This window comes from Taudactylus pleione, unplaced genomic scaffold, assembly GCF_031769625.1.
Source record: "Taudactylus pleione unplaced genomic scaffold, aTauple2 ptg000709l, whole genome shotgun sequence".
NCBI lineage: Eukaryota > Metazoa > Chordata > Amphibia > Anura > Myobatrachidae > Taudactylus > Taudactylus pleione.
The window spans coordinates 2,832,112-2,846,512 of NW_028285111.1; the positions used below are offsets into that span (position 1 = coordinate 2,832,112).

Consider the following 14,401-nt stretch of genomic DNA (forward strand, 5'->3'; position numbering starts at 1 on the left):
AAAGTGCTTAGTGATAAATAGAAAGTGCAATCATGCTCAATATACCTCACTTAATACGTATAATATTGATATATATGTATCAAACTTAATAAATAATTGCTAAAAATGTTTTTATAAAATATTCCATAAAATATTTAAAACAAAATTCATATAATACTGTGTAATAATCAGTGCAATAATTAAATATAAAAATTGAAATAAAATATATATATTTATTTAGAACAACAAAACTGTCCCCAAACCCATCAGGACAGTAAAAAACATGTACAAAAAGGAGTAAAAGTGAAAAAAAAAAATATAGGAATAGCTTATCTGATCACAACAATGGTAAGTTCATGAAAAGAGAAGATGTAGAAGCCTCCAATGCATTTCGTCCTTTCCTTGGACTTCTTTAAGGGATACCTTGAAGAAGTCCAAAGAAAGGATGAAACGCGTTGATGAATTGTTGTTGTTATATGAATTTTGTTTTAAATATTTTATGGAATATTTTATAAAAACATTTTTATCAATTATTTATTAAGTTTGATACATATATATCAATATTATATGTATTAAGTGAGGTATATTGAGCACGATTGCACTTTCTATTTATCACTAAGCACTTTGTCATATTTCTATATATATATATATATATATATATTTTAGGGTATACTGGCACGCTAGGTGCTCTGTTCCAGTTTCTTTATTGTATTTATCTATGTGTAGCAGATTGCCACTGCTACAGGTTTTCTGGTTGAGCTGACACCCATATTGTTGAGGGGTGCTTTAGATATACCTGAGTTTGATTTGCACATATATGTTTAATTATAAGTAAATATCACTATATATAAAAGTTATTAAGAACTCCAATTAGTGAGGGTCTATAGTAAAAGTGGCGCTGTAATCTTCATTTTTATATATATATATAGAGAGAGAGAGAGAGTCCACCCACAGCAGATGTCCGAGGGCACAGCAGTCCCCATAGGCTCTGGAAATATAGCTTTCCAGAGCTTGTGGCCGATAGCTAATGCCATCATTAGCTATTGTATCCTAAGGGCTACTTTATGCCACATGCCATACTGTTACTGGTCACTTGCATATGTGCAGGCTAATGCCCAGGCATATGCATGTCCACTGCTGTATCAGAAACCCAGAAAGTTAAGACATCACCAGGAAAGTAGATTATTGTACACCTGTCCTTGATAGAAGATCTTCAGGCATGTCTGTGAAGAATACAAGCTAGTACGCCACCTTAAACTGTATATTTATAATGACACATTGACTGCAATTAATGATACGTCTCTCCCCAAAAAATCAATTGTATTGTAGCATTACATCACTAATTTACAGTGTTCTAGCACCACATCAAATAAAAGTAATTATTTTTATACTGATTCTGTCAATAAATGTACTTTGATTTGATTTGTAACTGCTGAAAGAACCTTATCTTTCTTGCATATACTATGAGGGGTGTCTCACAAATTAATTACAGTAGCTTTTGCAACACTGGAATTGGCAGGATATACACTACCTGCTTTCTGTGACATACTGTACACAATACATTACCCCTCTCTTCCCCCCAAGACTTATACTATCCAGTCAAAAATAGACTACTCACCTAGGCAGCTGCTGTTGTCTTCTCCATGCATTTCAGGTGGCTTCCAAGAAGGAAGAGGCAGCCTTGTTTTGAATCTAAGATTGCAGATGTGAAAATGCACAATTTGGTAATGCAGAGAGGAGCTAGTGGGCTGCCTAATAGTTTTGCAGGAATGCCCTGTGCACACACCTATGAAAAGTGGTATACAGATTCATCACATGAACATCTTTTCTATAAGTTGACTACTTCAGCAATCCAATGCCTATGTATTCTAACAGTGACCCTCTATTGCCTATGGAGCCATCAATCAGCCACATTCTCACGTATCACACTGGCTTTTTGAAGGGATTTTTAAAGAGAATATTTCCATTTTCATCTATTTACAGACTTGATAATTATATATAGACAAGGGGTTTGACAAGCATTAATTAAAACTTCACATTCTGACTTTTATCAAGTTGAGCATTGTGCAAGTTGATGTTTTTATATGTTTAAACATTAGGTTCATGCCATGCCACCATGTGGTGCCTTGAGGCACTGGCAGGGGAACCACTGGTTAGTGGTCCAGGACCAAATCAAATTATTTGTGGTCCATGTGAAAGGCAAAACCAGTATTGGTGTGTGTCAAAAATAAATATGTGGACAAACAGAAAGGCAACCCTGTCCACCACCACATAACTGACTCTATTGATGACAAATATGATCAATCTACTTAATTTAATAACTTTTTCTGAATTCCTCAACTAAAAACTTTTAGCCTAGGGGTGCCTTGGAAACCATGCTGATACTCTAGGGCGCCGTGATTCAAAAAAGTTTGGGAACCACTGGTTGTAGTCTATTATTCATAGGGTATATATGGGCATCACTTGCAAGTGACACAAACCACAGATATTTGTTCATACGTCACAACGTACTAACACTGACTGGATTCCAAGTCTCTCAGTATACTGATGGTTGTCAGATGAGTGAAGGACAGGGTTTCAAAGACATCTGATGTACCCTTATGCTGATGTGGGAATGTGGTTAATCTTGGGGGTGTGGATCAGAGCCGAAACTAGACTTTTTGGTGACCTGTGCCAGAGAGAGCATTGGCACCCCCTCCCCCTCAATTATTAAGTAGGGACCTACTATGGCACCTGAAAAAGGGCCATGGCATCATGGGGAAGGGCCAGGGAAGGAATAGGGGAGGCCATGAGATGCTTGGGATAAAAGAAGAGGACACTACAAGTGAGAATAATGATAAACAGGAAAATTGACAGGCCCAAACAGCGCCCCCTGCCCTACAGTGCCCTGTGTCATGGCACTGGTCGTACTACTCTAGTAACGGCCCTGGTATGGACATGCCACATTCTGATTGATATGCATTCTTCCTAATGTGCATACCACAACAGTGGCATTGATCTTCTTCCCCAGCTGATATAAGCCCCTCAGACAGGCTGGGTCTGAATAATCTGTACACGCCCCACCCCCTGTTTGAGACCCTGGTCATCAGCAACTAAACAAGAATCAGCAACTAAAAAATAATTTTATTAATGTTATTTTTTATTAGACTGAGAAGCCATCTGCTCTTGACTTGTGCAATGTTAGTAGATTGTTTACTCAAAACAGAGAACACCAACACATTTGGATATCTTAATTTTGTAAATAAATTTGTATTCTTTAGAAAATTATGTAAATTGCAAAATTCAACATTTTGCACAAGTTTTGTTGACTATAACCAAAATGCATAATTAAATAGTTGTATCATTTAGGAGAGCTGAAATTTATATTTTCTATTCTGCAGAAAGCTTCAGCTTCAGGGGTACTTCGTCCCTGAGACCCCCTACCAGGGCTTCATCCATGGACCCCATTGGAGACTTCATCCCCCAAACACCCTTTGACAGTTATTTTTCTGCCATATTTTAGGCCTGGTTCCCAATTAATTGAAACTTTAGTGTATTTCTTCTGGTTCTGATGTGTATTCACTGACAATACCAGTGTGCATAAAAGCACCAAAAAAAAGCATAAGTCAATCACTCAAGCTTTTACATTGTCCTACACCTACTAGAGATACTTAGAATGAGTGAGAATAAAGTGTACGATAAAAAAGGAGGTGTAGATCCATTGTCCAAAGTTAATATGAAGTAATCAGGAATGGTGTCTCTGGAGCTGAAATACTAATACTTTAAGTGGGGCATGGCAGACTTACATGCATATCAGTTACTGTAATGGCATTGCACGCAGCTCAGGATATTATGTGTGTTATCTCATTTTGTGCCAGGATTTTCATAATGAATATTACATTTCTCCCTTTCTTTATAAACGTCTAAAGTATTTTCCTCGACCCCTGGGCTAGGCTTCTTTACACCTATCAATTCTTTGAATCCCCATGTTTGCTTGTACTAAGTATCAGTCTGGTAGTTTAAATTAATACCATATTGTCTGTATACTTTAAACTCAAATATCTTCCTGCAGGGCATACATGATAATTGAAATCCTTTAAAAGTTCATTAGTTAGCAGCAGGAGTTGGTACAATGTTTTTTAAGAAATGCGGGTACATATATTAAGAAAGTAAAATGTCTCTATTAAATTCTCAAATATATTTTGCAAGCAAAAATGCTAAGTATGCAATTACTTTGTTTTTTTTTAAATTAAGCTTTCACTACAGGATAAATTTACTAAAGGTCAATTTTAATCGATTTTGATCGATTTTAAATTGATCTAACTTGATGTTGTGTTTCAGGTGCTAAATCGCACATTTTCTAACATTTAAAAATCAATTTTAAAAATTGCCTGTTAGTAAATGTGCGAATTAGCCCCTGAAACACAAAATAGATTAAAATCGACCTTCGGTAAATTTTCCCCTACACGTGAGAAATAAGAACTAGTAAATTTCAGATATGTGTATTACATAAACTTTCAAATTTTGATATTTCTAAGCAACAAATTAATTTGAAGGAAAACGTTTACTTCTCTCCAGAAATTTCAAATTCATTAAACAATCAAAGTGCTTGGGAGCTCATTACATAATCACAATTATAGCAGAAAACAATCTGATTAGAACATTTTTAATCTTTGTGTGTATTATGAAACTTAATTAATTTTCCATCTAGTTTATGACGAGATAATATAAAGGTATATATTATCTTATCCATAAAGCCATTATGCAGAAACTTCTGAAAGCTGGAACAATCCATTACAGATAATTGATCCCAGACCTGTATCAAGATATTTAGGGGTAAATTTACTAAAGGTCGATTTTTCATTTTGAGTGATTTGAGGTGCAATTTTCATTCGATTTGGATTAGATTTTGATTTTGGATATTTACTAAAGGCCAAATCGAATGAAAAATCGGATTTCAAATCAAATTAGTCCAACACACAAAACCCTTATTTACTATCATTCGATTTGAAATCGACCTCAAAATCGGACTTCAAATCGAACTTCAAATCCCCAATACAATAGACCTGCTTCATGCTTTCGATTTGAGCATGAGCAGGTCGGATTGACACAGATACACGCAGACATCAGTAAGATGCCTGCATGTATCTGACTGAATAAAGTGTTTAAACAGTTAAAATTAAGAAAAAAATTGATGTGAGGTCCCCTCCCAAATCAGAACCAGCCCCAGACTACTGAAACCCAGGATTGGTTGACTAAGTACAGGGAAAAATGACGTAGGGTCTCCCTGTAATCAGTACAACCTGCACGGGGCTATGGGAAGCAGGGCTGGTTCTGGATTTACAGGGAAAAATTTGCGTAGGGTCTCCCTGTAAATCACAGAACCAGCCCTGCAAATCACAAAACAAATCGAATAATAGTAAAATGGTTTTCACTGCATTCGATTTGAGTCGATTTGAGAAGAGGTAAATCACTCCTCAAATCGACCTGCAAATCAACCTTTAGTAAATTTACCCTTTAGCCTGGACTTTATTGATCCATAAAATTGGATATATACTCTTAGGGGCCTAAGTATTAACAGTAACCCTATCAGAACTATGGGCCTGATTCTGATCCGAACCGTGTCGATGGTGGGCCTGTGCGCATGCGCACGATGGAACCGGCTTCGTCATGCGCATGCGCGAGACCCTGATAGCGACTGGCACTCCGACGCTCCAGGTCTCATACCAAAGGGGGCGTGCTGTCGATGTTGAGTGACAGCACACCCCCTTTGGTGGGCGAGTCGGGGGGAGGCTGCCCAAACGGAGGCGTTCCCATGTGAACACCTCCGTTTGGGGGCGGCCCCACTGACATCACGAGTGATGTCAGTGGGAGAGATTTCGGCTCAGTTTGAGCCGAAATCTCTCTGGGGCTTGTGGCAACGAGACCCTACCACAGTTCTTGACCATCGCGACCATCTTCCTGGCCGCTCGTTATAGCTGTGAGTGGTCACCCACAGCTATGCAAGCGGCCAGGAGGCTGTTCTAAAAAAAATAGCCCGGCCCTGATTCAGAGCGAGTGCTCCGTCAGAGCGTCCGGCTCTGAATCAGGGCCTATGTTTGAATTTTTTTAAATTATTATCGCTATTCTCAGCAGTAAAAGATCATGCATACTGGCAATGAAAGACCAAATTTTAACTTGTAGTTTCAATAACTAAAAAACAAAAGCAGTTTAAAAAAGTACAAAAACATTATTTATTTATTTTTGTAAATTGAAAAAATATTTATAAATATTTTTTTACTTACAAAAATGCTTTATGTATTAACACCATCCTGAGAATTTGTATTCTGGCAGTACAAGTGCCACCACTATATTTGTTAAGTAGTCTTCCCCATACTAGTGGTAACCCCTTAGATGCAGCTGACACTTTACTGCTTCTCAGCTAACTGCACACATCAGCTGATTGGGTAACACAGAGAGGAGATCACCAATCTGACACCCGGTGCGGATAAGTTTTATTTGATTTATTTTCTACACCAGGGGAAGGGGGCAAGTGGATGGGTAGCATGGGAATCAGCAGGGATAAAAGAGGAGACAAGAGCCAGGATGCAGCAGGGGGCCGGGGATCACCGTTACCTGTGCCAGACAGATGATTGGTGATCTCCTGTGTGCTGTCAGTTGAGATGCAGCGTAACTGATGGCTGGCACTTTACAGCATCTCAGCTGACTGCACACATCAGCTGATTGTGTTACAGAGAGAGATCACCGATCAGCAAGTTAGTTTTATTTTATTTCTTTTGTACACCTACACCGCTGATCAGCCTGTGGTCTATTTGGACACATAGGCTGATGACAGGCACTGGCTCCCAGCTCTGCCCTGCCTGTCAGATATGAGGCAGAGAAGGAGCAGGGAAACCATAAGGAACGCTGCATAACGCCATCTGAAGATAGCGTTACTGTCACAAGGTTTCTTCCCGTATTTTTTGAAGCAGATTGTATTTCCCATTACAAGTAGGCTTACTAAAATTAAGCAAATTTAAGGGCTTGCAGCAGTTTTGTTTTTTTGTTCAACTGCTCCAAAAGCCCTTTAATACATATTAGTGATACTAAGTTAATGTGAAAACGGTGTGAAAACTCCTGTGTTCACATTATTTTTGAAAACATTATATTGATAAATGTGCTTGATTGTCATTTATTTCCAGTTATTTATATAGTACATACATATTCCACAGTGCTTTACAGAGACTATTTGGTCATTCACATCAGCCCCTGCTCCAGTGAAGCTTACAATCTGTATTCTCTACCACATGTACACACACATACCCACTAAGGATATTTTTTTTGTCAGCAGCCAATTATCCTACTGTACCAGTATAATTTTGGATTGTGGGAGGAACACAGACATAAGGAGACTATACAAACCCCAAATGGATAGGGCTGTGCTACCCACCATCGTGCTACCCACACTACTGTATATACTTGTGATAAAATATTATATGTGTAATATATATATATATATATATATGTGTGTGTGTGTATTGTATTTTCATCGCTAAACTTAATCAAAGTTTGAATATGCCTAACTTTAAAAATGAATATTTTTAATCTCAGTGTATTCCTATTTGGAAGAGAAAGTGCCAATTAATGGGTTATGCTAGAGCCAAACTGGTTTTAGCGTCATTATGAAATTGTAATCAATAGGCACAATCTGTTATTAAATTCTCATTATTTCAGTTAATTATGTGACAGATTACGGCTTCAATAAATACCCTTTTAATTAACAGGTGTGAAAGATGGACATTTAAGCTCTTAATAGAATATCCCTGAGCAACAAACTGGATCCATTACTGTTTGCTAAATTAGGAAAATCAGTATTTTTTACCGGAACTTTGAGAAAAGATTCCTTGGAGGTTCTAAGTTAGAACTCATGATCTATCCCCCTTAAACATAATCTAGGTGCATAATTGGACAGGAGTTTTAGGAAAACTAGTTGGATAAATTATTTTGGAACTTTTGATGGTAAACAGAAATATATAGCAAGCTTACAAATACTTTATATTTCCATCACTTCTACAATTGTATCTCTTACTAACCTTATTATTTTGTAGTAATAACATAATTTAGTTTATACACATTTCTTGGTATTTTTTTTATTTGAGATGTAACTGATATTTCATAACTTGTAATTTATTTGTAGCTTGGAGGTTACAGATATCGATGGTTAATATCATGCTGGAATTGGGACCTTAGACAAAGAAGATTACCAAGTGTCAAAATCTATATTCATATATTATGTGCTTTTCTCAAGACGCACAAATAGAGCTCTTGGGAAATAAATGTTGTTTTTAGTTCATCAGTTTGTACAGTAATTAGATACAGTACACAAGTAATTGAAATGAATGTTTTAGTAGCCACGCAATTAAGGATAAGCAAGCTAAAGTAGTTTGATAAAACTGTTGTTTTATAAGTGAAACACTAATTGTCCACTCTCTATTTTTTATATAAAGTTATAGACAAATAGTAAAAAATAATTGAAAATGAGAATTGCTCCCCACTAATAGGCATGATGGAAGTGTTTAATTTACAAAGCAGACTCAGTTTCAAAGATTGGTGGGCATGTTGATATTAAGTATTTTTCTGACACACAATAATCTTAATCTCAAAGCATTGCTACCTATCAACAAGCAAAGTATCATAGCAGAATTGTCATCTGAACCTGTAAGATACACTACAAGTGGTGAAATATCACTTCAAACTTCAATCAAATGCTAGTAATTATATGTCAGGAATCCAGGCTCTCCTGATTCCAATGTAACCTTTAAATTGTCTGGATAAAACTTATCACTAAATGAAATCTGTCACAAACTCTACACAACATACTCATTGCTTGGAAGCTACTGTACACATTTGTCCAATCTCATCCAATCTCTGATCCCCAGAGATTTGGACAAGATTTGGACAAGTGTGTAACTGTGTACCCAGTTTTAGGAAATACAAAGGATTTAATCACTCCGTCTTCCTCCCCTATCCCATAGGTTACAGATCTAACTGGATCTCTACCCAACAGAGGCATTAATTTCCTTACATATCTCTGGCTGCCATCATTTACTGTATAATGCAAATAGAAGCCTTCAATTGCCAAATTGAACATACTCTGTTCTTCACTCACTTGCACTTAAAGGGATAACACAGCCTTTCAATATTTCTCTCCTAAACAGGCTATGAATTTGTTTAGAACAATAAGGACATAAGCCTATTCATTTGGAAATTATTAATCAAAAAAGGTAAAATTCATTCCAAATTTAAAAACCAGATGGAAAGCTTGTAATCTAAGTCTTTCTGTTAGAGGAGATGGTCTTTTAAAGAACCCTCATCATCCCTCAAACACACACCACCCTACTGGGGTGGTTTTCAGAATATGTCTGTTATTGGTCTGCTAGGGTGATGACAGGATTTTACACTCTGTGATCTTAACTCATTTTATGATTCCCAAAGTTTACCAGTAACAGATTATTATCCTGTGAGTGTCCTATTAACGAAATTACACTATAGCAGCATATAAAGATGTTTCGGAAAATGTCCTTCACCAATTCTGTTTTTCATAGACCTGCTGGCATTCTCTCAGTTTATATTTCTGCAAAAAGATATAATGACCTATTTGACTATTTGTATTGTCCACATATATAATGTTTACATAGGAAATTAAATTACTAGGACCTCGTATCTCTGTGTTGTGGTAGACATTTTAGCAGGTATCATTGTTGGCATTGTTGCACAGGGGATTAAATGAGTGACACCTTTAGATATAGCTATCCATAATTTCATTTTATTTCCAATAAAGGATTTGAAGTATTATACTGAAAATGCTGCCAACACTGCCTCTGGTTTCCCTTTCCCCATTACATTTTTGCAGCAGTGCTCATCACAGTGATTATACATGTGCACCTGGCTTCAGGTCATTGGTCAGTTATTTGAAGGGATTCATGAGGGATGACAATATGAAATGTATTCATGAAGAACCAGTCATGCCTAAAAAATATGAGTAGTTTAGAAGGCTAAAATTGTATGATGTTCATATTTATGGATGACACTATGCTATGCAGGGTTATTGACACGTCCTACATTACACCACCAAATAGTAACTTGCTACAGAAAGATTGAGGCAAAATGGCATACTGGGCTGCAACATAAATGGTTAAATGACAGGCACTCTCATTAATTAAGAGAATGAGCAGAAGGGTGAGGAAAGAAACACTAGATTTATTTACTTTGAAAAAAAAGGCACTTTAGAGATGAACAAATTTCATATGTATAAAGATATGAGGTCAATGCAAAGAATCATATAAATCAACTTACCTACCAAGATCATCGGTTGCAATGGGAGAAAAACTTCCATAAGCATAATAAGGGAATGACAGATGGCAGTCTGACCCCTCCCACCAGTGTCAGTGATGATTAGTGCCATAACAAGGATTTGCAGCAACCTGTGCTGGCCTGGCCCCCTAGGCACATGATGTCACATAGAGGGGGTGGAGCCAGCAGTAACGGGAAGTTCAGCACAGCCCGGAGCATCTCGAGGATGATCCGATCGACTGCACATATGGCAGGGTGCATGCCCAGAGAGTCCAAAGGACGCTTAATACTGGCTGCAGGGTCTGTTTCAGGCATCCTGCTAGGCAGAAGCAATGGCTGTGGAACAGCAGTAGTGCCACCCACAGAGCCCTGCACTCGCACAACCCCAGTTACCCCTAGTCACAGCCCTAAGTTTGGCATACCACACATCTGTAGTTTCCAAATATTTCTGTTATTTTCCATACTTACTCATCCCATTCCACTTCACAATGAAAACACAGACACTCCTGAAAATGAACCACTAACAAATCCACAACCAAACATGTTATTAGTATAGAAAACAGGAAAAAGGCACACAGAAAGTCACAGGCCACATACAGGAAGAAAAAACAGTCTGTAGAGGAGAAAGGGTAAGGGCAGCTCAAAAAGTACAATCGTACAGATGAAAAGAAAAAAGGTAGTGTTAAATATAATCTATAAAATAAAATCAAGTTCTGATAAGAGAAATATTTCGATGAAGGGGAAGAGAGAAATGGAGTCTGCGGGGGAAAGAGAGATGGATAAAAAGAGTGGTGGGGCTTTTCCTGGGGTATCGGTTGGGGATACAACACACAAGCTTTGCCTTTTCGCAGACAACGTCCTCCTTTTTGTTACAGACCCTTTGCATTCGTTACCTCACCTCCATTCAGTGTTAGATGCCTATAGTGCTGCCTCACTATAAGTTAATACAACTCAAACTGATGCTTTACCTATTAATTTCTCAACCTCTGTTATCGCATCTCTTCGTTCTACTTTTCAGTGTAATTGGCGTACATCTTCTATTCATTATCTGGGTGTATATATTGCTCCCTTCTCTAAATCGGTTTATTGGTACATGGTACAGCTTTATTCAAAAAGTCAGTTGAAAAGCTCATATATCTAGATTCGTATGATAATTTGGCCTAATTTTGCTATCTGTGGTAGCAAAGCCCACTTGTGTTGTAATCTATTTGCATTGCTACAGTAAAATTATCAATCAGTCTGGTATCCGGATAGACGATCGACAATGTAAAGGTCAACAGACAATAAGTCGACACCAGATGGTCGACATGCAATAGGTCAACATGGAAGAAAGTTGACAAGATTAAAAGGTTGACTGGCAAAAGGTAGACAGTGTAGAAGGTCAACATGTTCAAATGGTCGACACACAAAATGTCGACACAAAATGTACCTGTTGACCTTTGTCCATCTTTTATACTACACCCATCGGTCCACAGTAATAAAGCATATTTACATTTACTCTCTTCAAAGGGATTATGATGGATGTGTGTATTTATTAGAATTTAATAAAACCTTTAATTTTGTCATTGCATATTAGACTTAGTCTAATTACTTTTGACACAGTAATGCAACTTTATTAGTTATTAATAACACAGGGCCTGATTCAGAGCTGGACGCTCTTTGAGAGCGCTCGCTCTGAATCAGGGAGTCCCTGTTTTTTTTAAAGACGGCCTCCTGGCCGCTCGCTAAGATGTGGGTATTTACTATGACCACTTTGAAGTTACATCTCCTGGTGTAAACCAGGTACATATACTGTTCACTCCAGGTGTAGCAGGTGCATTTGCCACTTGTGACAAGCTGGATGCATCTTGTGAATACGGGCAGTTCAGCAAGCTAAGCAAAATGCATCCTTTTCCATTGTCCATTTTATGCTGAACGTTTAGACACAAGTACTGTCTAAATTAGCATATATACAGTACATGACATACCAATGACATCAGCGGATTTCCTGATATTTTTCTATTATACAGCTGTTCATTTAAATGCTGCTACACAATTCTACAGTTTTTTTTAACTCCTATAAAGAATTATAGAAAGAAAAATAAGTGCTGATAAGAGAAATATTTACTTATATTTACATAAAAATATCAGAAATTAGAAGAGGATACTACCAAAACAACAAATTGGGGAATTTTGTTCTCAATGAAAGAAAAAACATGCAGAATAAAAAATGAAAATTAAAGATGCACTGATATTACTATACAAATAAGTATAATTATTATTTTATATGGAGATTAATATTTCCTTTTCATGCAGAGAGACAATGCTAAATAATGCATTCAGGGGCATATTTACAAAACTAGAGTTTGCAGGCTCACAACCTTTGGCATCCTAAGCCTCAATGTATCCACCAGATATCCTTTACACTGAACATAAATGAGCTTCACCAGTCATATTCCCTCCTCAAATACATTAGACTAATATCAGCTGATTTTCTCATTTGTTAATTTTTGTTTGCTGGAAGAAATATAAGTGCAGGCAAAGCAACAACTGTTCCTCTTCCACAGGTAAGCCTAATGCTAAATATTGTATTCAGGGCCTGATTCAGACCCACTCGCGAGCGCTGAGCGAATAACGACGGCCAAGCCGTCATTATGGGTCTCGCACCAAAGGGGGCGTGCTGTCGATGGTGATTGACAGCACGCCCCCTTTGGTGGGCGTGCCGGGGACGTGGCTGCCCAGACGGAGGCGTTCCCATGGGAATGCCTACCATCTGGGGCCGGCCCCACTGACATCACTAGTGATGTCAGCGGGAGTGCTTTTGGCTCTGATAGAGCCAAAAGCACTCCAGGGCTTGCGGCAGCGAGACCCTACCACAAGGGTTTCATCGCAAGCCCGACCCGCTATAGCTGTGGGTGGTCACCCACAGATATGCGAGCGGCCAGGAGGCCGCTCCAAAAAGGAGCAGGGACGGCCCTGATTCAGAGCGAGCGCTCTGTCAGAACGTCCGGCTCTGAATCAGGGCCTCAGTGTGTACATAAACTGTATATTATTTACTGCACACTAACAGTTGCACAATTCGCTTTCTACCTTTATCGTGTTTTGTTGGTTATATTACAAGGCTGTAGGCAACACCTAAAACTAGTCCAAATAGAAAAGTTTAAAAAATAATGGAATGAAAACTTTTTTTGAAATAAAAGTGTAGATTTCAGTCTATTTGAGTCTTCAGTATTGGTTTGTACTGTATATTATGTGGATTCAGTGAATACTATAATCATATTAGCCAAATGGTATTTTTAATATGAATTACTTAACAAGACTCACTTGATTTGTTTCAGCAATGTATGAACTGTCCTGCGAAGTCTACCGGCACCTGGGGAATACATCAGGCTGGTATTGGATTGATCCCGATGGCAGTGGTCCACAAGGGCCAATGAAAGTTTACTGCAACATGACAGGTAACAGACACTGGTTCTTTGCGAACCAATCAGCTGCATTATCATGATATTGGTCTCCTTTGCATTAAACAACATGTACAACTGTATAAAAGGCAACAATTCTCAGTGCAGACACTCTCATCTGTACACCTTTACTGATTATTTAAAAAATACATTTGATCTGTTTATACTTTTAAATTGGGTTTATTTTAACTGTATAACTGCATGATTGCCAACTCACTTGTGTCTGAAGTGGAAAAGTTAAACAGGCTCCGTGACTCTTTAATAAAAAATAAAGCTGATTTAATTGTTTGTTTCAGCATAATCTGCATTTCATGTTTCTATAAGTATTGCAGTACAGCATCTGGAACCATATTCCTGAGCACATAACTCTAATACAAAGCATTTTAGCTTGGCAAATCCCTGGCACCACGTAGGTCATCGTGTGCCAGTAAGATGTTCTGAGCAGATTTAAAAAAAGAAAATGAAGCCATTAGCCATGCATGTAAGAAGTGCATCAACGGCTGACTGGGAATAATTTAGGATATTTTGTCCCTGATATATTTGATCTGAAGTTGTGAAAGAGAATGTTTTTTTAGAACAAGTAAAGGTCATGATAAATTAAGTTATAAAGTAGAAAGTTAAAGAAAGAAATACTTTAGCTTCAGTCTTGCATACAAAAGAAGTACAGTCAG

The 14,401-nt window shown here is 37.7% G+C and overlaps 1 protein-coding gene across 1 annotated transcript in view; it reads left to right on the forward strand.

Annotated features, from left to right (window-relative positions):
- LOC148477523 (contactin-associated protein-like 2) overlaps positions 1–14,401 on the forward strand; it is a 1,966,667-nt gene that overhangs the window by 1,468,975 nt on the left and 483,291 nt on the right. Inside the window, exon 12 of the mRNA XM_088456633.1 lies at positions 13,608–13,727. Within this exon, the coding sequence (XP_088312759.1) occupies positions 13,608–13,727 (120 nt within the window). The remainder of the gene's footprint in view (positions 1–13,607; positions 13,728–14,401) is intronic.